Source organism: Colossoma macropomum, unplaced genomic scaffold (assembly GCF_904425465.1).
Source record: "Colossoma macropomum unplaced genomic scaffold, Colossoma_macropomum, whole genome shotgun sequence".
Lineage (NCBI taxonomy): Eukaryota > Metazoa > Chordata > Actinopteri > Characiformes > Serrasalmidae > Colossoma > Colossoma macropomum.
In genome coordinates, this window is record NW_023494800.1 from 8,608,324 (window position 1) to 8,635,003 (window position 26,680).

The following is a 26,680-nucleotide window of genomic DNA, read 5'->3' on the forward strand; positions in this document are numbered from 1 at the left end:
CTTAGAAATGAGGAGCCCAATGTGAGATTCACATCTACAGTTAGCCAACTGCTTTACAGCCTACTCAGTGTTTAATTGGACAGGTTAGATATAGCATGGTGCTGGCAGAAGACTCATGAACAGTGCAGAAGGTAAGAAAGAGTTTTGAGCATTTTTTGCATTAAACTCTTAGACTCTAAAGGGTCCATATATGCCCTTTCACCTCTACAGTTTATTATTCCACAAAGAAAAAATATTTTTTACTTGAGTTTGGGTTCAGGCCTAACCCTGGGGGGTATTTCCCAAAGCAGGATTTCTCAGTTTAACCAGATAACCTAAGCCCAAAGTCAAGCCTGTAAAATATAAAAAGAGCTGAGGGACATTACTGTTGGACAAGCTTGACTTTAGGCGTAAGTTATCTGGTTAAACTGAGAAATCCTGCTTTGGGAAATATAATACTGAAGTACCCAGAAGACACACATGGGCTCACTGGCCTTTTTTTGACAGCAAATAAAATGGAGAACTCTTATTTCGTAGTAGACGCCTCTGGTTCCCATCACCACCACTGTAAACAACATAAAAGTCATCAGGTTTCTCTACAAAGCATCTTTTCAAATCAAAACACTATGCATGACAGTGACAGAATTATGTTGTTGCTCTACTGCTATAACAGATTCTGAAGTATGGTTGAAGCTTGAATACACTGTTCATTGCTTCCATCCTGCACTTTCATTCAGTTTGGGTTTGGTTCCCCCCAAAGAATAACTGCAAACGGAATTCATAATATGTTATAATAAGGATATTTCTTTTACCACATAGGTTAATGATGATCAAAAATCAGTGAAGCATGGGGAAACCTGTGGTTCACAGATGTGCAAAGGCTATCATACAACATAAAAAAACACTAATGATTGCAATTTCTTCAATTTAAGCTTTCTGTTATCACTGTTTTATCTGCCTAAGATCAAAGGTTTTGGGTAACGTACTTAAAGTAGAATTCCAGCATTTTTTCAAAATGTCTTATCAGTTAAATTGTTAAGATGTAAGATTCTTTCTAAGTCTTTCTAAGCTACCTGTATTACACAGAAAGGTTGTCTTAGATATTATTTTATGAAAGTTCTGAGATAAGGTTTTGGTACAATTTGGTTCAAATTGCAATTTCGATATGAAAAAGATTAATGTTTAGCCCTAGATTTTGGCCTAAAATGTATTTGCAAAATCTATTCAAGTACATGCAGTGTTGTAAGGCAAAATAGTGCCCAAATAAAACTTTTTTTCTTGTTTTTTAATCAACATATGAACCATTATGCATTATCAAAAACCCAGAAGACTTGTGTGGGCTTACTTGTCTTGTTTGGCAGCAAGTAAAATGGAGAACTCAAATTGTGTTATAGACGCATCACCATCACTGTAAACAACGTAAAAGTCATAAAGTTTCTCTACAAAGCACCATTTCAAATCAAAACACTATGCATGGCATCTCAGTGACTGGATTATACTGTTGCTCTACTGCCATAACAGCTTTTTGTCAACATGGCGCCTTTCATTCCAGTGCTATGTAGTATTTACTCCGTCACAGCAGAGGGCGCCGCCGAGTTTCTCTCAGGCCACACTGTTTACATGTAGGTTAAATAGGTCCCCGCCCCCCATGTCCGCCCCTTCTACCCCGGATCGTCCTGCCGCAGGAGCCAGTGTTGAGTGTTAGTTCGGAAAGTGAGCCATGGAGGACGGTGAAAAAGAATGATGAGCGAGCAGCGGAAGCGGGATCGGCAGGCAGGTGAGGCTGCACTGCGCATGTCACAGTTTTACAGCTAGGTAAACCCAAACAGACGTACTAACAGGTCCGCGCTGTTTCCGCTGCACTCACGACTATTCAGCTCCAGTTTACAAGCCTCTGCAGCGCGCAGCTGTGCAGTTCTGCACTTCTGAACTGTTTTCGCATAAACTGCGTGTTTCTTTGTCGGTGTTTGGAGGATTTAGTGAGCGGTTTTCTCCTCTCACTGGTTTGTGTTGTGGAGGGGGGGATGTGGGCGTGGCCCCGCGCGGAGAACAGCTGCTGCTGCTGCTCAGTTCGGGTCATATGATGTGGAATAGAGTCAGCAATTTACTACATATTTCAATCTAAAAAAATTTTCTGGTTAAAGTGTAGTGGGAAATAGCATAGAAACAGTAAGCGCAATAATAATAATAATAATAATAATTATTATTATTATTATTATTATTATTATTATGTATATAGACTCCACTCAAAGATGATTCCTCAAGGGTACTTTAGTAAATGGAATATTTCTATTTAGATCTATTTAGATCTTCTATATAGTACAGATCTCATATTCTATATAGTATACTCTTTTAAAAGATGGTTCCTCAAGGGTTCTTTAGGAAAAAAAATGTTTCCATGGAACTATGAACACTCAAAGAACCCTTTGCATGATTAAAGGGTTTTTGCATCATGAAAGGATTTTTCAGATTGATTGAGAATGTGCTGTGTAAACTTGTAACAATAGAAGAACCCTTTTTGGTACGCTTTATGCTATGTAGAACCATCTCCAGCACATTCTCCATCAATCTCAAGAACGCTTTCCTGATGCAAAGAACTGTTTAATCATGCAAAGGTTTTTTTTTTGAGTGTTCATGGTTCTATATAGAAGCATTTTCTTTACTAAAGAACCCTTCAAGAACCATCTTTTTAAAGGGGGGTACCATTTCATGGCTAAATCGTTCTTCAGATTGATGGAGAATGTGCTGTAGATGGTTCTATAGAGCACCTTTTTGAAAAGGGTTCTATTTAGCACTAAAAAGCATTCTGCTGTAGTTATGATGTCAAGTTTGTAACAATATAAGAACCCCTTTTGTTGTTATATAGAACCCTTTTCAAAAAGGTGCTGTATAGAGCCATCTACAGCACATTCTCCATTAATCATGCAAAGGGTTCTTTGAGTGTTCATGGTTCTGCATAGAGCCATTTTCTTTACTAAAGAACCCTTGAAGAACCATCTCTTTTAAGAGTGTACCATTTTATGGTGCAATGGATCTTCAGATTGAAGGAAAATATGTTCTGTATGGTTCTGTACAGAGCCATTTTGAAAATGGTTCTATATAGCACCAAATAGCATTCTTCTATTATTTTTACATATTTTTCTGCATCATTATGAGCTTGACGTTTCATAAGATCTTGGCCATTTCCAATTGTGCACCCCTAGTGGTAGTATAAAATTAATATCATGATAATTATCTAACCTTTATCCTTTATTAGGAATCATAATATTGTGCTTAAAAACACTACATGTATAATGAATGTGTAGATAAACATAGTATTTTTAAAAGCAATAATGTGTTGGTGGTTATACAGTTTGGAGATTTCTATCTTTGAAAAAAACCCTGATGGCACTTTGCATAATAGGGTTTTTCCCGAGCTGGGTGGTCGACCCTCTTAGCACATTGAATATGAAAGGGTGGCACTGCTATCTTTACTGTGAGGTGTGAAGATGCTCAGACCAATAACACACTAACACAGCTGGACAAGCTGGAAGGAAGCTCACAATGGACACAACTGCAGTGTGACTGCATAGTGGGACATTGTGAACAAGCTACTCTGGGTATCTTAAAACCTTACTAAAATGACTAAAATGCAATGATGGCATTCCAAAATGTCCATGATGATACTGTATGTGTTGAATGTTGCGTTATGTCTTATTACTGAATATCAGCACAGACTCAATAATGCAACTTTATAATGTTATTAAAGACACTACTGTTTTATATTATGTGTATGCTGAGCACAGACCTGTTCTGCCAAATGCTCACTGTTGTGCTGTTATTTTGAATGCTTTTTCAGGCTAATTCTACTCACGACTTTCTTATATCTATAGTATAGTATCTATAGTGTTGCTAGTATTGGCAGAGGCCTCAGCAAGGCTCAGCATAACTGTTTGCAAATGTCTCACATTTTTTACTGTGGCATCTCTCTTTAGATCACTACCATCTTACAGTTGCTGAGACTCAAGGTACGACAGTTAAAAGGAAAAGTTTTGCTTTTAAGTTGATGTGTTCTGAGCATTTACGCAGCATGTTTCTTTCTTGAGCTTCAGAGAGCTAGCAGGTTTTGCCTGGACTTGGGTTGTGGCTCTTCTAGTTTTGTTTTAATAATTGGATTTGTTACCGATCCTGTTTTTGGATTCTGCCCAATAACAGTGGCATGTGATTCTAATGCATGCACTACATCTTGTTGTTGAAAGTAGGACCAATTCAAAACCTTGAGATGATACTGACATTCAGTATTAATGTCCATGCTGGCCAACAGAAGTATTTATAAACTGATTTATGTAGTGGTGGGCGCCAAAACAGCACAGTCAAATCAGGTTTATTATAGTCAGTACGGTTTGAAGGCTGATGCCATAAAGATCAGTAATTAAGGGAACGTTGTTTATTGTAAGGTGATCCCACAAAAGGTATCAGTTCTGTTGGTTCTTTTTGCTGTTGTATGTATGGTAAATACTGTAAATAGGAACTGAAAGTCTCAAAGGACTGAAACATGCTGACGATTTAACCGAAAATGTTCGCAGGGTTGTTTAGAACAACTCTTCACAGGCCTACAGAATAATTCAGCAACTAACCGAGATATATACGGCACCCCATGAGATTTGTAAGCATGAGCATTGTGATGTTATAAACACTGTCAAATGGTTTTAGCGTAGAGACTGTGATGTTAATGTACATAATGTCCACATAGAAAAGGTTCGTCATGAAGGTAGAGTGAATAATCTTTGTTTTGCTATGTATAAAACAACATTATTCATGGACAAACTAATTATTTCTTTGTATAAGTTTTAAAGGACAGTTTGTTGATGTACAAGCCCAAAAATTTGTAGTGTCAAGATATGCAATATTGAGTACAGAGTGTAGGATTTGGAGTATTTTTACATCTTCCACAGTCCCGTTAATATTTTTGAATCAAGTCCTTGGATGTATTCCATCCATATGCAAAAGGCACCCCTGTTCAAATTCCATGTCTTGTGGATTTTCTAAGTGAAAATAAGTGAACACATCCACTACAGAGAACACCTTTCTGCATACTTTAATCACAATTCTTATTCCTTTAATGAGTTTAACACATTAGTTATGGCACATTTTATATTTTGTTTTTTTTTCTCCCTAAATATGTTCAAATCAGCAAATGAATAGAAATTGTGAAGTAAAATTAGCAGAACATTACATAATTAAGTTTATTCCCTGTAGAGGATAAATTAACTTACTTTGACCAAAAAACAGGGGCGTTCAAACTTTTAGATCTCTGTAGGTAGATATTGCGGTTTGTGTGAACCATTGATGCAACATGGTATGTTATCGGCTCGCCTTATTCAGATCTAAATTGTTTACATTCGTTGGATTATGTGAATGTCGTGATTCATCCAAACTCACCTGGAGCATCTGTGATTGGTCAGGGATGCTCACAGCACCCAGTGACACGTTTGACCATTTGCTAACTTCAGGGAAATTCCCACCTCGCTTAGTCATTGTTTTTACATCCGTCAAACTTTAGCATCTGTAACACTGGTTTACAGGTGGTTCAGTGTAGACATACATGCGTAAGAAGTGTATGTTGGCCTATTTAAAGAAAAGGATTCTGGAAACTATGTTTACATCAATCAAACCACCTCAACGTTAAAGCAGTAGGTTTTCATGTCTATAAGAACGAGGTTTTAGTGACGGAAGCTGCCCCTTCAGATGAGCTAATGCTAAAGCTAACACTGGAGCTAGTCAGAGCAAATCTTCTGAGGAGGACTTTTGTCTTTTACAAAAGGTGTTTTAGAAAAATTGAAACAATACAACAAATGGCATGTGTACAAATCCATTAATATTTATCTATACATTGTTTTAGTCATAAATTAGAGTGGTGTCCTGTTTAATCTGAATAATTTATGAAGCTGAGAAAAGCTAACTCATTAGCTAACCAAACTAACATTGTTTGGTAATATTATTTATTGTTGGATGTAATTTTAAAGTGATTTTTATTGCAAATGTAGGAATCCAGTTTAGGCTACCTTATTAGTCAACGTACGTGTGCCAGTTTATAGTTTTGCCTTTGAACTTGGAGTGAGGTCTTGGACATAAATCCAAAACATTTTTTCAGCTTCAGAATTAAATTAAAACATCACCTTCCAGATGATCAGGATGGGTTGTGTCAGTCATTACACATTCCTCAGTAGCATCTTTCGACCATTTCTTAGTGCAAGTGCTCAGGCTAACTTTTTTCTGCCACCATTGTTCTCACTGCAGGTTTGTTTTATGGAGTTTGGTCAGTTTTTCCTTTGCTTGTCAGAGAATGCATCATTCAGAGACAGCTGGGATTGGCTGAGAGGGGTGCCAGTCATAAGTCTGCAAAATCTAATCTACTGCAGCCATCTGTGATATCAGTATTGCAAAGACTAATAACATTGTGGTTACGACTAACAAACAATATATTGTGCAGCCCTATAAGACGTATGATTCTGCATTTCTAGTCAAATGTTATTGTTTCCATTTTGAGTAGTTTAGGATATGCACACCCACCACTAATTCACTCTTAACAATCCCAAACTTCTTTCTGGCCTCCTGCGATTATCTTCTAGCTCTGGAGAACTCTGACAGTGACATTGGTATGTGTGGGTGGTTGCTGGTGCTGTTCTCCATCCTGCTGACCCTCCTCACCCTGCCCATTTCCATATGGATGTGCATCAAGGTAATTGGCACTGCTTCACATTCCAGATGTTTATCTTCTAATGCAAGGCTGCAGGAAATATTGACTGTTTATGATTATTGGTAATCAGAGCCATTGCTGCAGCTTCAAAATATTGCTGGCAATATCACTGGAAATGGTCCAGAATTACTTGGAATAGTAGGTTATTATTGTAATGCACATTAAACGTGAAGAAAGTTTTTTCCTTTTCTTATAAAGTTACCATTTCAGAGAGACAAGGTATTTTTACAACAGCAGTAAAAGCCTGTAACCTCACTGATGGTGTTCTTGTACTGATGGCACTAGGACTGAGACAGATATCCACTGATGCATACATACAGCCTTGTTCACGCTGTGATAGTGCACTTTAATAATCGTCCTTCGGTTAGCTAAGACACACTTCCATAAGCTGCCTGGCAACCGCTAGTCTAATGGAAAATTATGTCAAGGGTGTAATTTCCCCCATAAGAAGATAAACCCTAACTGCAGACTAAAGAGATTTTCCAAGGTGGTTTATTAGTAGAGTATTAGACCAGGGCAACAAAATATTAATGCATTTGCTCAGTGAATGTATATACCCATTAGGATATTATTACTCTTACTTTTAATGTACGTTTGTGCAAAGAGATTTTCATTTTGGAGCATTTCTATGGCAAGGTTCTTCGTTTTTTCATTTTTGATACCGTATTGAAACTGATACACCATTGCCGATTTGCCACTTGAGCGTCTTTCATTTGCCATCTTTTATGGAAGCCACTCTCAGTTATCAAAGCTTGGCCTCTGGATGCATCGTATCAAAGGAAAGTGGAAGGGGTGTAGAAAATGTAGAATATGAATCCTTGTGTCTTCCGTTCATATCCATTTTCAAATCAAAAATTGGATTTTTTTTTTTCATTTCGGTTCATCAGTGAAATTATTATTATTACTATTATTATTATTATTATCATTATAAATAAAGATTACCATGATATTAATAGCCTAATGCTACTGTATTTGAGGTGAATTATTGGGAATACTTGTAGTGGTCCAGACAATCTACTTACTCTTTTTAGCTGCTGTTGTCTAATCTGTCCTGGTGTGTGTCTGTTAAACACAGTGAGATTGTGGGCTCAATAAATTGCTTGATTGCTTAATAAATTGATTAATCGATCTGGCCACTGCTATTTTAAGAGCTTATTATGTACTTGTCCTCTTCTTCAACTCTGGTCTTTGCTAAACCTGCAGATGCTCATGGCCGAGTATTTCTGTTCACCCGTTGATACAGATTGGCAGAAATTAGGGCGGATGCCATTTTATCATTTAACGTTTTAACGATCATCTAATTGAAAAATTAAAAAATGCTGGGTATTCAGGGTTTGAATAATGTTTTACATTAAATAATCCATTTTGGTTTTGAGGGACTAAAATGAAAAAAAGAAATAAATGATTTTCGTTATCTGATTTTTGATTTCAGAATGAATATGGGTTGAACGGAAGATAGATTGATGTTGTCTATTGCGTGCATTTGTGGCTTTCAGTCTCAGTCATGGTCACTCCATGAACCACACATGTTAGTGTTTTCCTACTTTCACACACTTATCAGATAATTATTAATCTTTATGTAATCTCCAGCAGTTGTGTTAGATCAGAGGTTCTCTGTTACAGTTGTGAGAACCCACTTGCTTGCACTGTAAGACACCGGCTGCCTCTAGTCCAGGGACTCCCAGCCCGGTCCTTAGGGCCGCCTCATTTTCCACTTTTTACTATGGATTACAAGCCGGGTTGGAGCAAAAATGTGGACAGGCTGGGGGGCCCTGAGGACCGGGTTGGGAACTCATCTCTAGTCTAATGGGGAATTGTATCAAGAGTGTAATTTCCTCCTTCATGCAGTAAAGTACTTCTCATCTGCTCATACACTGGAAAATGAATGTGGAGCCAGGGTCGTTTTTTGTCGTTCTTCAAGTTTTTTTTAGAAAGGCGATTGTTAATGATTGTTAGTCTGCAACTGTAAGCCTATAAGTAAGATATCGTTGAGAGCTGAACTCTCTCTGTTGTTCCTATAGATAGTGAAGGAGTACGAGCGGGCTATAATCTTTCGTCTGGGCCGTATTTTGCGAGGAGGAGCCAAAGGACCAGGTAAGAGAGCCCTCTTAATTTTGTCGCCCTCAAAGCTACATACAGTCGTGTGCAAAAGTTTGGGCGCACCTGGTCAAATTACATGTTTTGTCCTCTACAGAGAACACGCTTCTGCACATTTTAATGCATGATTACTGTATATTTGCTGAATTTAACGCAAAAAATAAAGCGTAATATGTGGCATCTCTCAGCTCTCTCTGTACCTCTCTCTCAGTATCTGTATTTCTATTAGGTAATATTCAGGTAGTATTCTCAATGTGGTATTAGTTTTATTTACAACATCTTTTTTATAGCCTAATCATATAATTCACTCAGTTGTAACATGTAGCTAAACTAAACTAACTCATTTTCCAAAATGTCTGAATAATTCAGTCCTTGAGATGTACAGAGTCATTCAGAGTGGTTTGACGTGAAATGGTTCATTGTAGAGAAACTTACCAATTTCTTTACAGTGGTGGTGATAGGGCTCAATGTCTACAACACAAATACAGTCATTTTATTTACTATCCAAACCACCAGTGAACCAACATGTCTTCTGAGTTTTCATATGTAATGTTGATGATGGTAAAATAGTCATAAATCTGAAAAAAACAATTTTTTACTGTTTTACCTCAAAACACCCTGCAAATGTTCCTCCATCATGAATGCATTAAAAATAAATGGATTAAAATACATTTTACACCAAAACGTTATCATAAAACAACGTGTCAGACATAAGGTAGTGTATATCAAACCACTACATATAAAAACATTCTGTAAAGGAGCTTTTACATGTGGATGTCTGGTTCCTATCACCACCACTGTGTACAATTCTCACTCTTTAAGTTTCTCTAAAACAGATCATTTCACACCAAACCACTCTTAATTACTGTGTTTACATCTTAATCATTTAATTATGTGGAATTTTTGAAACATTGGTGGGGTTCCCCTTTAATTCTCTAGCACTTCTAACAGTTTTCTGTCCCCTGGTCCTTTAAATACGGGTTGATGTGAGATAGAACCAAAAACAGCCCCACGGGATGTTCAAACTTTTGCATGCAACTTAATTGACTTAACTGCTTAATTTATGAGAGTAAAAATTCCTAAATGCATGAGACAGATTTTAATGAGACATGCACTACATCTATGACAACCTGCACACCAAGTCTGAAAATGGCGTTCCTTTGATGCTGCATAGTGTTTTTGTTTTTCAATGCATTGACTGACAAATTTAAAAATGTATTGGATTTGAAATAGTACTTTGAATTTACATGACTCAGTTGACTCATTTGAAGCATGTAAATTTAAAGCATCATTTGTTTTGAGTACCCACATGATCTTTGGATAATGATAGGTGCTGATAGGCTCATTTGTCTCAAAGCATAAAGAATCATAAAATAAAAAACTGAAAACTCAAAAACAGTGAACTAAGGAGCAGCATTTAGCAGTGAATTTCTGATCAACGTGGTATGGCTGTAGTCAAGTCCGCCTTTATCTAGTCCAAGACAAGTGCAAGACTGTGACTAGATAAGACTGAGTTTCTAAAGGAGGCCGAGACCAAGACCAAGACTGAGTCCAAATGAGTGCGAGAACAAGACCCAGTAATGTTGATTCCTCTTTGAGGCCTGGTCTTTAACAGATTCTAGTCCAAATTACTTGGTCTTTTCAGATTGTTTGACAAGGTCTAGACAGTTACAAGTGAGCTACAACCCCTACCTTCAGACAGTGAGAGAGGCTTGGCTGTGAAAGATTTATCATGTGTTTAAGGCAGTATTGGGGAAGTTTCATTCTATAGCATGAGCAGTAATCGCCCACATGCTCCTGTTAGCCTTTTGTGGTCAGATACATCTTGTTTCTCAACCTATTTATTTATAAAATCCTTGGCAAGGTGCTACACCACAGGGTCTGCTTACATGAGAAACACTTGTTTGCTGCTGCATCACAGTGGTCTGCCAAAATAGCTGTGTGGTGCAGAGAATAAACAATGCGCCTGTTTTTCCATTTCCGCTGGCCTACATTCAGTGCCTCTCTTTGCAGAGGCAAAATTTTGTACTGCCAGCAGAGATCAGATCTGATAGATATAAGGAACAATAGCAGAAGTTGGGCAGCGGTCCTGCTTGGGTAAGCTCAAAAAACACAGCATACAACATTTGCAAAGATGCTGGAATTAACTGAGAGCTATTCCAGAAAGTGTGCTTTTAGAGGAGATACATCTGTGAAACAGTGGTGGTAATTACATTTTATTCAAAGTTTGACTTCCATGACAGTAAAAGGCTGTCTGCATCAAACACAAATTGTTATTATTGGTCATTTCTCTGCAATGGCCTTTCATGATTTTATTGTATAGCTACTGAGTGATCATATATTTGCCACAGGCTGCTGAAGACTGCGGCATGGGATTAGTCACAGTCTTCAGCAGCCTGTCTGTCTTTGACTGCAGCCAGCTAATTCACTTAATGGACCAGGCAGTCTAACTAATGGCAAGCTTTATGATCTTTGGCTCTGTTGCTAAGGAACTGTGACATATTATGAGGAACAGTTGTACAGCACGGATCTCAGATGGTGTCCACTCGCTTGGTCATGGTCAGGTCAATGCCGTATGATAGGTTTGCATACAAGATGGGCTTATATTAACAACTAAGACAGCCTGTTTTGAGTCAAATTGCATCTTGCATTGGAAGCACTTACCACCAACATGTTATGTGGCAATAAAAGAATCAATCAATCAATCAATCAATCAATCAGTCACATATACTAAGCATGCAGAATACCATAACAAGGGCAGCTTTCATAAGGCTACAGGACCCTTACCTGCACTCTCAGGAAAAAAAGCTTTGAAATTGTCACTGGGGCAGTACCCCTCTTGTCGCTGGGGTGGTACCCTCAAGAGTACATCTCAGTACCTTTAGTCAGGGAACATAATTGTACCATAATCCATTGAAATTATGTTTTCTAAGTTGTATTGACTCCACAAACCCCGTCTCGTCTGCAGGCTTTTATTTTATTGTTCTGTTTTAATATGTACTTTTCACCAGGAAAAACTAATTTAAGGTACATTGTTGAGGGAACAATTACATTCTTTGTACCTTGATGAATGAAAAATGTACCAGCACAGAACCTTTATTTCTTACAGTGTATGGCAAACTTGTGTAGACATTTATAAAGACTTATTCCAACACGTGTCACCTTCTGAGGTGAAATGACATCAAAATTACCAAAAACAGAACAGAGAAAAAAAGAGCTACACTTAAAAATAAAAGATGGTTCTTTAAGGGTTCATTAGTAAAGAAAATGGTTCTATATAGACCAACAAGGGTTCTTCTGTTGTTACGATTTCAAGCCTGTTAGAATAGAAAAACTCTTTTGGGTGCTATATAGAACCTTTTCAAAAAGGTTCTATATAGAACCATATGCAACAAATTCTCCATCAATCTGATGAACACTTTCATGATTCAAAGAACCCTTTAATCATGCAGAGGTCTTTGATTGTTCTTTTCTTTACTAAAGAACCCCTAAAGAACCATCTTTTTTAAGAGTGTAGGCTTTGATGCCCCAGGAAACCCAAATGTGTAGTTTAATTTTGCTGTTGTGAGAAAACAATATTTATGTATAAATATGTCATATAAAGAACTTTACAATGTCCAGTAAATGGCCAATGTATTTTGGCAAAATTCCCCCTTTTTAAATGTAAAATAAACATCCTAATCTTGGGTCACACATGTGTATCCTCAACAGTCACAAGACTGGATTATCCCACCCACACAGTTTTAACAAAACTGTTCTGCCCAGCTTGTCTGTGTTTGAGTCAGAGAAACTTTTTTCAGTCTTTTTTTTAACAGCTATGTTGACTTTACTCACAGTTACAGCATGTTAACACTTAACATAATACTATGCTGTGCTACAACTCTGTTATTTACTCTTTACTTCCTGCTTCCAAATCGAGTCACAAGACCACTGTAATCTTGTCTGATGTGGTATTTTGCAGTTTATGATCTTTGTGCTGTCCATTTAGCCAAAGTCTCGAATTGGTTACTCTTAAGGGTTTTACTGAATCAGATACAGTACTATCATCCTTAGCTTTGCCATAATACACACTCATGCTCTAGAGATCTGTGCAGGCAGGCTATAGACCTTGTGTTTTGGAATGTGACCTTGCATTCCCGGGAATTTCTGTCAGGATTACAGTGTTGAAGGAAGTGGCTAACATTAGAACTAGTCTACATTGTTGTCACTGATGCCCTGAACGCCAGTGATGCCTCACTAGCCAGTGAGGAGCTTTTGTCTGATGTTCATCATTCCCCTTTGAGCCCTTCGCTTGCCTTATTCGGTAAACCATACTTGTATGTGCAAGGATGTTCCCATTGTTGATTATGAGAATTTGGCTTTTGCTTGACCTCTTTTAACAAAACGCCCCTCCCTAAAGGGTGGAAATGGGTGGAATTTTTCACCAGTTTCTCAAGTGCACCACAGTAGGCTAGGCAAAGCTGTGTTACAGCAAAATAATAGATCTTATCTGCTGTTTGGCCGACTTCCCAGTTTCCTTTTGAAACTTTGGGAAAAAATACGTCGTACACACCAAAAAGAGGACTCTTCGGAGCCAGCACAGGTTTGAACCAACCTGCTTGCCTTGCATGTCACATCCTACCAAGCTTTACTTTGGCAAGCAATAACATGCCAAGCTTTTGATTCTTTATTCAGGAGTATGGGTTTAGGAGATGCAGTTTGAATGAGAACAGACGTTCGTAGCCTGCAGTTTACAGTCGTGTGTACTTTTTTAAATCTTGGGAGACTTCAGTGGAGTGAACAGCTCTGACTGACGGAGTGTGTACATCATCCTCCGAGAGCTAGCATAAGATTTACTACCTGCATAAGCAGCTCTCAGTGGACTGAACTGTTTTGTCCAAGCAGAAATGAAAAGGAAAATGTTTAATTCATACGTTTGTAAATCTCAGCGCCTTGTAGGAAAGCACTCTAGTATTGTACCGTTCTGTTATTATCAAAGCAAAGCCAGAACAGTGAAGACAGGGGTTTTATTCGCATTATTGCTAAATCTGGTCTCAGACATTGCTCTGTGAGAGGGAGTGGAGCTGCTTCTGAGGAAAGCCCTAGTCATCAGTTCTGGGATTAGAGCTACAGAATTAGCTCTTACTAACTGACAGCATGCTGAACAGACGTATTAGAGATGACACAATAGTTTTTCTGTTCCAATACCAATATTAAAACCTTTGGTTTGGGCAGATACAGATCTGATATTTTTTTCTTGAAATACTACTAAACTAAAATAAATTTTTTAACCCCTGAAATTAAATTGACCTTGATAACTTTTGATATTTGATCATGTTACTGTGCATCAGGGAGAGGGAAAATATATTAACCAATAATTTCGTAACATGTTTTCCATTCTCTCCTCCTGTACTATGATTTCGTCCCCATTTTCCATTGAGAGTGTGAATGGGTCTTTTGACTGTAGATTAGCAGGCTGTGGTTATTTAAAAAGCTTTCTGATGGAGGCTTTAGATGACACGACTCTGCTTAAGTGGACCACAGTGGCTAGTTAGTATGTGTACAATAATGCTTAGTACTTAGGCCCACACTTCATTTCCTCACTCACAACCACAAGCAACTTACATATTATTTTCATTATAGTTAGTACTAATTTGTAACTATAGGATCTTTTAATATTGATCGCCAAACTTGTTAATGATGTCTCTGCCACAACTTAGTAAGGCGTGTGAACAAGATCATAGCTTACTAAATTGCGGCCACACATTAGGATCTCGTTCCCATGCCTTACTACGTTGTTGCCACATGTTAGGATCTTGTTCCCACGCCTTAGGAAGTCGTGGCCACGCATTATTTTTTATATATACAGGATGTCACAAGCGGGGCTCCGTAGAAGCCCAACTTCTGTCAGAAAACTAAAGCTACAAAAGACAGTCAGCATTGAGACTCAGCCTGAAATATCCACATAGTTCTGTTCTGGCAAAATTGAGTTTTCTAGCTTTAAATTCTATCGAATGTTGATTAACAACCATCACACTTTTAATATCACTGGGATATTTTTAATGTTTGCAGTTGAGTTGACAGTCCCTTTAAGATTAACAACTAAATAATATGCCTAGAGCTATAAGTATAATTCCACTGAATTGGATATTCTGAAAGAGCATAGCAATCACCACGCAAGTCGCCTCAAGTAATTTTCTAAAATAATCTTGAAAGTGAAAGTTTTGTCTGTGGTTAAGGGGGGAATGTACACAGTGAGTAAACAGTGCACAGGATGAGCCTTCGCCCACAACCCTGCACTTAACTCCACTTGGTTTTTTGCGGCAGGTGTTGTTTGAAAGAACTTTTGTGCCAAATGACCAAGCGTCATTCATTCAAGCGTCTCTCCAAATACCTTTATTTATTAAGATGATTAATGGGGTCTCTCTGTCTTTTTCTGTTTCTTGTGTTTGTGTGCTTGTGTGTGGTGTGGTATGATTACTGTGCAGGTCTTTTCTTTATACTGCCCTGCACTGACAGCTTCATTAATGTGGACATGCGCACCATCACCTTCGACATCCCGCCCCAGGAGGTGAGATATACATATGAAAAGCACACACACAGTTTTGCACATTGACCAACACTCAAGACACTTCACATCACCTTGTGGCTTTATCTTACAAGAGCGTAACTAGCTGCAAACCATGTGAAATATACAGTACAGGAGTAAAGAGCAGTCAGTGGAAAGAAAGTACTTAAAGGGCAATGCCATGCAAAAATAAGTTTCCTAGGTTTTTTTCTTAATAAAAGGATTTGATGCAGTACAAAAACACTGCTAAAGTATCACAATGTACCATTTACTCCTTTTTTGAAATTGTTTTTATGATGTTTCAATGCATTTACATATCCACCTATTCAGTCTACTGCAGTTTAGCCCCACTCATTTATGGTGAAGTAGAGCCTGGACAGCTTTTTGAATGAGGCACAATACAGTGCAATGGAAAACTTAATTATTAACTATTTTAGATACATAAACCCTCACAAACATCATACATTGACTTCAGGAAAGATATAAAATAGAATTAAATGTGGACCCTTTAAGTCGGTGGTCCCCAACTTTCTTGCAGAGTTTAGTTCCAGCCTGTATCCAGTAAGCTGCCCCGCCCCTTACTTAACTCTGATACATCTGATCCAGTCAACCAGTGATTTGGGAAGAGACTGAGTAGCTGGAGCAGGCGTGGCAAACTGTGGTTGGAACTAGGCTCTGTGGGAAGGTAGCTCTCCTGGACCAGGGTTGGAGACTGCTGCTTTAAGCTATGCTTAGTGATATCAGCAGAATTTTCTCCATGTGATTTTGGTGCTAATGTAAAAGTCTTCTGTCCTCAGGTCCTGACGAAAGACTCTGTGACAGTAAGCGTGGATGGTGTGGTGTATTATCGGGTGCAGAACGCCACCCTGGCTGTTGCCAACATCACCAATGCTGATGCTGCCACCCGCCTGCTGGCTCAGACCACCCTGAGGAATGTGCTGGGCACAAAAAACCTGGCTGAGATCCTGTCTGACCGCGAGGAGATCGCCCATAGCATGCAGGTGCGATGCACTCACCCATAGAGAGAAGCATAAACACACATGCTGAAACACAATTTACAATTTATTGTGTCCATTTTCTACCATAGCAATGGTTCCCAACCCCGGTCTTGGAGAACCTGCCATGTATATTTTAGTGCTTTCCTTGCTCACAGCAACTCTTCAAGTGCTTCTTAATTAAGTGATTAGTTGGATCAGCAGGGAAAAGCGACAGGACATAATGAAAAGCAAAGTGACTGAGCTTCAGGCCCTGATGTTAGCACAGTGTTATAGAGGTCAAAGTGAACTGCCTGCTGGGCATAAGCTATCCTTTATACAGTGAAGGGAAACAAGTATTCAGACATTTCTGTTTTTATTATTTAATATACAGCCTTATGCAAAAGTTTGAACACTATGGTCATATTGATTTTTTTTAAGTGAAAATAACACATCTTGTACAGAGAACACACTTAAATATGATCGTTTTCTGCTAATGTTACTGCACAATTTAATTTTCTACATATTTTAACATATTGGGGAAAAAATAAAACATTTATAATGTGACATAACTTTTGTGCAGGCCATGTCTTATGTTTTATTTATTTCCAATATGTTACATTTTGCAAATAAACAGTAATTATGCATTGAAATATGCAGCACTGTGTTCTCCGTAGATGATGTGTTAACTTATTTTCACTTAATCAACAAAATGTCATTTGGCCAGGGATGCCTAAACTTTTGCATACAACTGTGCTTCCAGTGAATATATCCACTTTAAATTTGCACACTATATTTTTACTTTGCACTTAATAATATGAACAAAAAAGAAGTGTTTATGAACACAAACAAAGATGTGCTTATATAGCAGAGGTCACTAATAGGCGGACCGCGGTCCGAGTCCAGACCCAGATGCTGTCCTATGCGGACCTGGACCTATAACGGATAAACTGTGAAGAATTAATTAATTTCGACGGAGTGGTCCTGTTTTAATCGGCGTATGATTTCTAGCCTTTACGATACCTTTAGCGGCCCGGGAACCTCACAGACCGATCGCATGCGTTGTAAATATCACACGTGATGCTACTCGGCCAATCAGATCTGTGCATTACGTTGAGCACTGAGACTCGAGTGAGTGACGCACACACAGGGGAGGGACGAAGCGAGAAACAGCAGTCGGAGAAGAAAGTGAGTCAGAGGAAAGTTATTTTACATGGTGTGCTCTAAAAATAAAAATGTTGTGATGAAATATGACTGAATTGTATTTTATTTGATTTGACATTCAGTTGTTGACTATATAAGATGTTGATATACCTACTATGCTGCTTCATTATACAGTATATGGCACTGAATCATAATGCAAGTTAGACATTATGATGTTCCGGACCTTTGCTTGAGGATATTTTCTCTAACTGGACCTTATTGAATTTTAGTTAAATACCCCTGTTATATAGATTAAAAATTCATTTTTTGAAATAAGCATTCAGACACTACAAATGAATAACATCAGTACATTGTTGCAAAGCCATTGTTGGCAATTACAGCTTCTAAATGTCTGCCAGTAAGAAGAAATTAGCTTTCTGAAGCACTGTGGTGAAATTTTGGTCACAGTTCCTTTTGGCAAGCCATCTTACTCGATGTACTCGCAATCTTTCATAAATTTTTACTAATATTCATTTCAGGACATTGGCTAGACCAGGCAAGCATCTTCAAGTTTTTAGAAGCGTGTGAGAATTAATGTGGCTGCATGTTTGGGGCTGTTACCAAGATCTTCTCCCCTCTAATATGTCCTGGTACATCACTCCATCTATGTTTCCTTTAATAATGTGTAATCATGTGTGATGGGATGGGATTCATGTTCATGTGTTGTGAAGGCTTGCATGGTCCAGGGATGATTAGTTGTGATTCCATGAACTTTGCACTTGCATATTAGGGATTTCTAAGGTCTTTGCGAGGGCTCTGTAGTGTGTCCCATTCAAGTGTTGGTCAATAATGTTGGCCCTGAGAACTTTAGGAAACCCCTTCACTTTCACTATCATTGCTGCTTGTGATACCTTGATAACCAATGGAGTCTTTCATAATGACACTGAGTGCAATTTAGACAAGAACTTCACCACAATGGGGCTCTGCCAGCCCGTAACTCTCATAGCTGTGAAGACTCATGGTTTGCCTGTGTAAAAACCGCAGTGTCAGGGTTGTTTGACATTAAAACACTGATCTGACTCAGCTGACTGCAAGAAAAACCTGCTCGCCATATTTTTAAAGACAACAATAACAGCAATGAAATGTCAACTGTAATGAAATAAAGACCAATTTTAAATAAGGAGAGATAAGTATTTTGTACTTTCAGCACTCCTTATTTATGTTTCTATTAGTATTATCAGAGCTTGTTGTTGTTGTTGTTGTTGTTGTTGTTGTTGTTGTTATTATTATTATTATTATTATTATTATTATTATTATTATTATTATTATTTAAAGTGTCAGTCCTGCTTTTCATTCTTGAGGAGACAAAAAAAAGTAAAGCAAGCTAAACACCCTCTTTTCTCCTTTCCAGAGCACTTTGGACGACGCGACTGATGACTGGGGCATTAAGGTGGAGCGGGTGGAAATTAAAGATGTTAAACTGCCAATGCAGCTCCAGAGAGCCATGGCTGCTGAAGCCGAGGCAGCCAGAGAGGCCAGAGCTAAGGTGAGCTACTCATACATATACCTACTCATACAGATACACATGGTGTGGTTTGGTTTTAACATTTTTAGAGACTTTTTGTGTTCAAATGCATCAGACTATCCAAAGCTACAGAGCTAAATTATTGTTATATATTATATTTATATTTCAAACTGACTGACTGTATTGATTTTGCTGTCAAACATCAAACTATATTCTATACAAATTAGTATGGACATGAATTTATTGCTTAATCCTTTCATTACAGAAATAAAGTTTACTTTAAAAGCCTAAATATTTGCATCATGCGGTAAATAAACCATGTTCTCCTTCAAGCTCTTCATTAGCAACCAACCGCACCATAAACAAGTGCTGAAAATTTGCCTCTCTCTGACGTCTTGGAATGTTACCAATTATAATCGATTGAAATAATATTTATGAAAGCCCTGGTTCTCAAACTCATTCTCAGGGACCTTTAGATGGTCCAGATGTTTCCTTTAACCTAACTTATGACCGGCTGGGAGTCCCATGCACACTCACTTTAATAAAACACATTATCACATAGTGCTTTCTCTTTAATGTTTTATTGATTATGAGGACAGTAGGGACAGCTCCTGTTCTGGACGATTGAAGACTTAAGCAGTCAAATTTCTATTGCGTTCTTCAAGGCTTGATAAGACGTAGTGAAAAGATTATTAACCACACAGCCTGGCTATCTGGCATGAAATCATGTTACTATAGCACAAAACACGTATTTTTGCCATACCTTTTGTGAAAAAAAACAAGGCAGCATTGGGAGAAGCTGTGTCAAGGCAGAGATTAGAGAGTAATAAGAGAGTAAAGTGATTTAATATTAACCAGAACAGAAGTGAGTGCAATTTTCCATTCAATATGCAGAGGTATTACATAAATAAATTATTAAAACATCTGGGCAAAACTTCTTCACACTATTTTATATAATTTCAGGTTTGTCATGGCATTATAATTTGGTTCAATTCAAGAGAGCATCTCGAGTGTTCTTCTCATGTTTCTAAATAATTATGTGCTGGCCATTATTATTGTCTTAAATTAAAAAGAAATTATTGACTTTTCAGATCAACTTAAATTCAAAATAACTTAAAATAAAAATGGACTTTTAGTAGTCATATGGACAAAAGTGATTTTTTAAAATGCGCATATACAGATATAAGCAAGTGAAGATGTAAGCAAGAGCAGTAACAAATCAAACAGGGACAGTAACTTCGAGATGGAGAGAAAGAGAAAATAGAGTGGTTGGTAAGAGTGGCCTCAAGTACAACTTGGAAGAAAAGCAGAATAATTTTATTGATGAACTACAGTCTAATACTGCTGAATCAATATTGAGAAATATATACAATAGCATCTGATTATGTAAGTCTAAACAGCATGACTTTGAACACTGAGTGTAAATATAAAAATTGTGCTATTTACTGTGTACATAGCAAAATGTTTGCACTTCATGTAAGTAGCATCTAAAATAGCATCTGCCATAATAAAAAGCAGATCTAGCCTGTACTATTGTATAGGTTTGTATTTGATTAGTGTTACTTTGTTTAGAATTGTTTTAAGGGACTATTAGCACTTGAACATGTTCTTATAGGCCTACACTTCTATTAATATATATGTGAATATATATGATTTGGCTATAAATTTATCAGATGTATATAAACTGTGTGAATAGTTCCTACAGACACTGTTGTGTATTCAGTATAATTTTAAAAATAATAATTCGCATCATATTAATGTCATAGAAATAATATTATATAACAATAAATATAATTGATTATAATTAATTGTGGTGAAATCTGAGAAGATGCATTATGAGATCTAAGATTTACACCCATAGTTACTAAATAATAAGTAAATAATAAGCCTGGCCCTTAAGCGGTTAGTTCTTTAAAGGCAACACAAAAATGTGTCTATTTCTGCCATTTCATTTGCTCTCTGTCAAGATAATTGTAATTACCTTTATAATTACTCAATACTATTGTTGTATTTATTTGATTTGTAAAGAAGGTAATCTAACAAAATATAAGGCACATATCAGTCGTTTTATTCTTACTCTGATTAAACAAATCAGTTTGCTACTGTTCTGAGTGAGCTTACACCCTCACTCTGAAAAGTGGTCACAGTGCTTCCAACAATAAAGGAAGCCTAATGGATCTCTTATACAGCGATAGAAAACACGGTAGCCCTTAGAAGGCTCTACATGCCGATATGTTCCACTGTGGCGAACGTGGGCATGCATGCGTGAAGCAGAGTTAAAGTAGCCATCGGCAAATTCTCAGAAAGGATCGTTGGCAAGACGCTCCATTTGACAGGGCTAACAGACCTGCCTGTCTATCTGTATGTCTGTCTGTAGGTGATTGCTGCTGAGGGTGAGATGAATGCATCTCGTGCGCTGAAGGAAGCCTCTCTGGTGATAGCCGAGTCTCCGTCTGCTCTGCAGCTGCGCTATCTGCAGACCCTCAACACCATCGCCGCTGAGAAGAACTCCACCATCATCTTCCCCCTGCCTATCGACATGATGCAGAGCTTCCTCAAACGCTGAGCTCCCATTTTACACACACAAACATAATAACACACAGTAATATAAGAATGTGCATGGACACCCAGAGGACTTAAGTCCGCTCTTATGCAACACATGCAGATGCATTTACTGTGCTCCTAAAATATCTGACATGCATTCATACACAAACACACACACACAATCATACTCTGGCTGTAGTGCAGTGGTCTTTAATGGAAATCCTATTAATCTGCTTCACAGTTAGCAACAGTGGTCGTCAGCTCTCCTCCTGAAGATCTTTCCTGATGAGAAGTAGACACCAACCCCTGTCCTGGAGATCAACCTTTCTGTGTAGTGGTGCTCCAACCACAATCGGCTAAACCTGCTCCAAAAATTAACTTCTTCCGAAGTCCCTGATTGGCTGGATCTGGTGCATTGGTGTCAGGGAAAAGAGGGGCAGCATGTTAGATACAGCAGCATGGAACTAAACTCTGCAGGAAAGTAGATCTCCAAGAGGGAGGTTGGTGATCACTGATGAGTTTAGTTCCACCCTGTATCTAACATGGCCCCCGCACCCACATATGATCCACCCAGTCAGGGACTTCTGAAGACGTTAATTAGCTGGAGCAGAGGTGGCAGATGGCGATTAGAGCTAGACTCCACAGGAAAATATGGGTTGCAGGACCAGGGGTGCTGACCACTGCCATAGAAGAACCACTTCTTCTTTTAAAGGATGGTTCTTTAGAGAAGCTATAGGCTGGTGTAGAACCTTTGCATTATGTGAAGGTCCTTTAAATCTTTGAAAGGTTCTTCACACACACAAATCTCCTTTTCAAGCAAACATAAAGTGGTTCTTCTTGGTCGTTGCTCAAAGAACTGGCGTTTTTATTAAGAAGTGTTTTTGGTTCCCTGTAGATGATTTCAGTGGCTAAATGAAATGTGTAATTGTAAATAACCTTTTTAAACTTCCTCTAATAATGTAATGGTTCTATAACAAGCAATTTTTTCCCTAGAACTACATATTCAGGCCACAAACCCTTCAGGAGTGTATAGGGCAGTGCCATTTGCTGCTGAGATTTAGGATTATTAGGATTTCTGAACTGGTGATGTGAAAGAGCTCCTGATGACCTTTTGGGTTTTCGCGTGTGTTTATTCCTCTTGCGTGTATATGTGCTTGTTGTGCGTGTATGCCCCCTTGTGCTTTTGTCAGTGAGATACGAACAACATAAAATGGAAACTGAATAGCCGTGTAATCTTGTTTTTCCAGGAATGGTCTAGCGTTGCATCACCACTGACAATGTATCTGCGTGCCTATTGTTCTCTCTGAAAGAGCTCTTCTATTGACCATATCTGTCCTTACAAAGCCTTAAGCCATAATCAGTCTACACACCGTAAAATGCAAGTTTTGCTCTTTTGCTTATTCAGGCTTTTTTTAGATTTCTTAATCTATTATTAATATGAATTTAATCATATAATTTATTAAGCCATATGTTTTTATCTGAACTTTTTAAAAATTGTTTGTTACATTTGTAGTTATAAACATTATCCATGTTTAGGTTAAACAGTTATTAAGCAGTAAATGCAGTATTACAAAGAGAACGGAAGGCTGTTACTGCAGAGTTTTTATTTTATTTTAGTTTCTATGCTGCTTTCAGTGGTTGATGATGTTTTCTTAGATTCAGTTCATAGATCACCAAAGATATGCATCACTTATCAGAGTGTACGTTTAGAATTAATGCTAGTGAGGGAGGAAGGAATAGCCACATCGTATGCATGTTTTGTGCATTTGTGTATTCCAGCGATTTGTCTTTTAATCAGTCAGTAATGCCATAATCATTTCACACTGCCATCTAACTACTATAAAATAACTGAAACTACCCTAAATTTTTTTTTTTTGTCCTTGCAAATGCAGACTTTACCTTCAGTCGTTATAGAAGGAAACTCTAGCAGGCCACATCTGTATCTGTGTATGAATATGTTGAATTGTTGATTTTATATATATATATATATATATATATAAAGTTTGGGACTGCTTGCCATATTAAGAACTTTTGTTATTTTATGTGCAATAACAAAATTTGTGAATAAATATTTACTAACTATTCGCCAAATAATATTTTTAGAGTTTTATTCATTATTTTAGGAATTCTCTAAAGAGAAAAGTTCTTAAATAATAAGGTATACTAACCTATTTACATGTCAAATTAGATAAATTCTTGATATTAATTTTATTATAACTTCATTCTTGATGTTATACTGCTTTCTCAGTCATTTTAGAATCTTTTTCGACTCCATTCATCACTCTGCATGCATAAAATTCCTTAATTCTTTATGTCCTGCTAATTATTTGAAAGCTATGAAGTTGTGCATACACACCTATTTGCCACCAAATTTGATTTCTATTATTGAAAATGATTCCAGACCTTTGAATGGCAGTGTATGTGTGAAGGTAGCAAGCAGGGTAGAGAAGATTCAGGCTTGGTCTTTCTTTTCAAACTTCAGGTATTACATAACTTTCTTCATATTCCTGTATTTGTATTCACACCAGATTGGAATATTGTCTGAATGTTTTACTGATGTTTTTTATTTCTCTCATGCTAATGAAAAGTGTATTTTCATCTGTCTGTAATCCTGAAAATGTAAATACATCTAAATTGTTTACCTGAAAGTCTGTGTTTCCTTCAATGCAAACCGACCTTTAAACACAGGGGACATTTCTTAACAGTGTTCAGGGAGTATTTTGTTAATTCTAACGAAGATAAGGTTTGGTGGTCTCATGTGTCTGTGTGCTTATTAGAGTTTATACAGCAGAAGCAGCGAAAGTGTCACTTTATCACAGTGTACTGATCTTAGTGGCTGTTCCTCTTGTAGGCTGATCCAGAATCAGCTCCCCTTACCAACACATTGCTCTTTCTAATATACAAACAAGTGGCAAACCTGATCGTACATCAGTGTATAAGGATGAGAAGTATAGTCCTGAGCACGAGGGCCGATCCTAGATCAGATTCCTCAGGTGTGATAATGACTGCTGAATACAGGTCATAATCTCATGACACATTCTGTGTGTGTGTGTGTGTGTGTGCTCATTTGTCTGGGTGGATCTGGCCTTTATCAATCCCAAAATAGCATCTCTAACAGCAGATTTCCTGCAGGCCTTTACCAGATCAAAACAATTTGACTCTTTCAGATGCCGTGACAAGAGCTGTACTGGAAACCAAAACAGTTTTTTTCCTGAAGATCTTGTGGGCAATGGGGTCAATCTGATTATGTTTTGAGGTGCCATTCTAGACCAGATTTCTGAGGGGGGTGAGGACCATCTTGTTTAGGCATTTTTTGACATGAATGCATACTCTTTCAGCATTTTGCTGCACATCCTCATCAGAGGATAATTGCTCACGCTCGAAACTGACTTCAGCATTGTCCTCTGTTTCTGATGCCTCTTCTTCTACATCACTATCAGCATCTTGTAAATCATGTCCATCTTCTTGATCCATGACTTCATGGATTTCTTAGACTGTGAACCTCTTTTTAGCCATTATGATGGTAACAGATTAAAATATACAGAGAGAATGTGGGCTCTGTCCTGCATAGGACAGTTATATCAGTTTCACTCCTCCCCAGATAGGCCTGAATTACATTTTGCTGCAAGAAATATTTAGTTCTTTTGGACTGTGTGTGTGTTCGAGTGCACTTGCATGGAGAGCGAAGATGAGATGTATGTGTGTATGTGAGAGAGACTGAGTGTGTGTGAGCCTGTTGTATGTGTGTGTGTGAGAGAGGGAGAGGAATTGAGTGAGCATGAGAGTGTGTGTGTGTGTGTGTGTGTGTGTGTGTGTGTGTGTGTGTGAGAGAGCGAGAGGGAGACAGATAATCTATAAGATGTTGCACAGACGTGTATGTGTGCAACATCTTATAGATTATTGTCATAAACCTGATCTGCACTCCATGTCGCCCCCATAAGGTCTGGATTATACTTTCCCTCAAGAAGAAAGGATGAAATCTGTGTGTATGTGTGTGTGTGTGTGTGTGTGTGTGTGTGTGTGTGTGTGTGTAAAACCTTACAAACTGTAATAAACTTGATCTGCACTGTTTCCTCAATCTGCTGCATTCTTGATTGCCATTCTGAACTACAGGGTCAAATTTGGCCCGGAACAGTATCTTTGTACCCAAATGGTGTAGAGGTTTTATAAAAACATCAGTCATCTTCATTGTTACACACTCAAATCATCACTGTTGAGAAAGTCAAGTTTCATGAAAAAGAAATTGTAGTGTAATGGTATTTTAGAGACACTGAAACCTGAAATTATATATATATATATATATATATATATATATATATATATATATATATATATATACATATTAATAGAAATTAAATATTACAGTGACAAACATTAATGTCTCTTTCCTTTATGCAGGTCAGTATTTAGTATTTTATTTAGGTTAGTATTTTGTTGCATATCTCTTTTTTTGGATGAGAGATTGAAGCCTTCTAGGCATGGAGTGCTCATGTTTGCACAAGTGATGCTGAGCCAAGCTTGTTGGAGTTTCTTCTGGATGGTCAGAGCATGGCAGGTTTTGTACACATCCTGTCTCTTTCCACAATTTTAGTACCTTTTTGACTCTTGATTTTGGAACATTTAGTGTTTCTGTAATCTTCCTCACAAACATTTTATTACCAAGAGACAATATTTGTTCGTCAAGTTAATTCAACTCAATAGTCAAGTTTTCTAAGTTCCTTAGTTTTCTCTTTCAGAATGTGAAGAGTCAGGTATGTTGGATTGTACGTTGGAGATCTCTGGATTGAATGTGAATGTGAAAACATCTCTATCCCAGTTTTTGTTCAGTTCAGTCATGGCCAGTTTGTAATCATAGCCAGTACCTGGGTCAAGCCTGCTCTCAAATTTGTTTTCAAGTACCAAAACAAGGAAGCTGTATGTAATTATCACTAAGGGAATGGTGACTGTCCTATAGCTCCCTCTGCCTGCAAGTAAGAGTAACTGCTAAGTCCTGGACTGGAATCATTAGCTCTGTCCCACTTGGCACTCTTGCAGTCCTGCTCTCTTCACTTGCGCGTGCCTGTGAGGCCAGAGGGTGTCCCGCTTTTCATTTTGGCATTCAAGGTGGCAATCACGAGCACTCTGTGTGTGAC

At 37.9% G+C, this 26,680-nt stretch overlaps 1 protein-coding gene across 2 annotated transcripts; it reads left to right on the forward strand.

Moving 5' to 3' along the window:
* The first annotated feature begins 1,624 nt into the window (after nucleotides 1–1,624).
* stom (stomatin) lies at nucleotides 1,625–24,193 on the forward strand. Of its 2 annotated transcripts, XM_036587938.1 has the most exons (8): nucleotides 1,625–1,756; nucleotides 3,954–3,986; nucleotides 6,591–6,700; nucleotides 8,740–8,812; nucleotides 15,283–15,365; nucleotides 16,160–16,363; nucleotides 18,891–19,025; nucleotides 21,382–24,193. In XM_036587938.1, exons 1-8 carry the CDS (start codon nucleotides 1,720–1,722, stop codon nucleotides 21,568–21,570), a joined length of 864 nt encoding a protein of 287 aa, XP_036443831.1. In that variant the 5' UTR covers nucleotides 1,625–1,719; the 3' UTR covers nucleotides 21,571–24,193. The 2 variants fall into 2 exon arrangements, with proteins under 2 accessions (XP_036443831.1, XP_036443832.1); XM_036587939.1 differs by lacking the exon at nucleotides 3,954–3,986.
* Nucleotides 24,194–26,680: the final 2,487 nt, after the last annotated feature.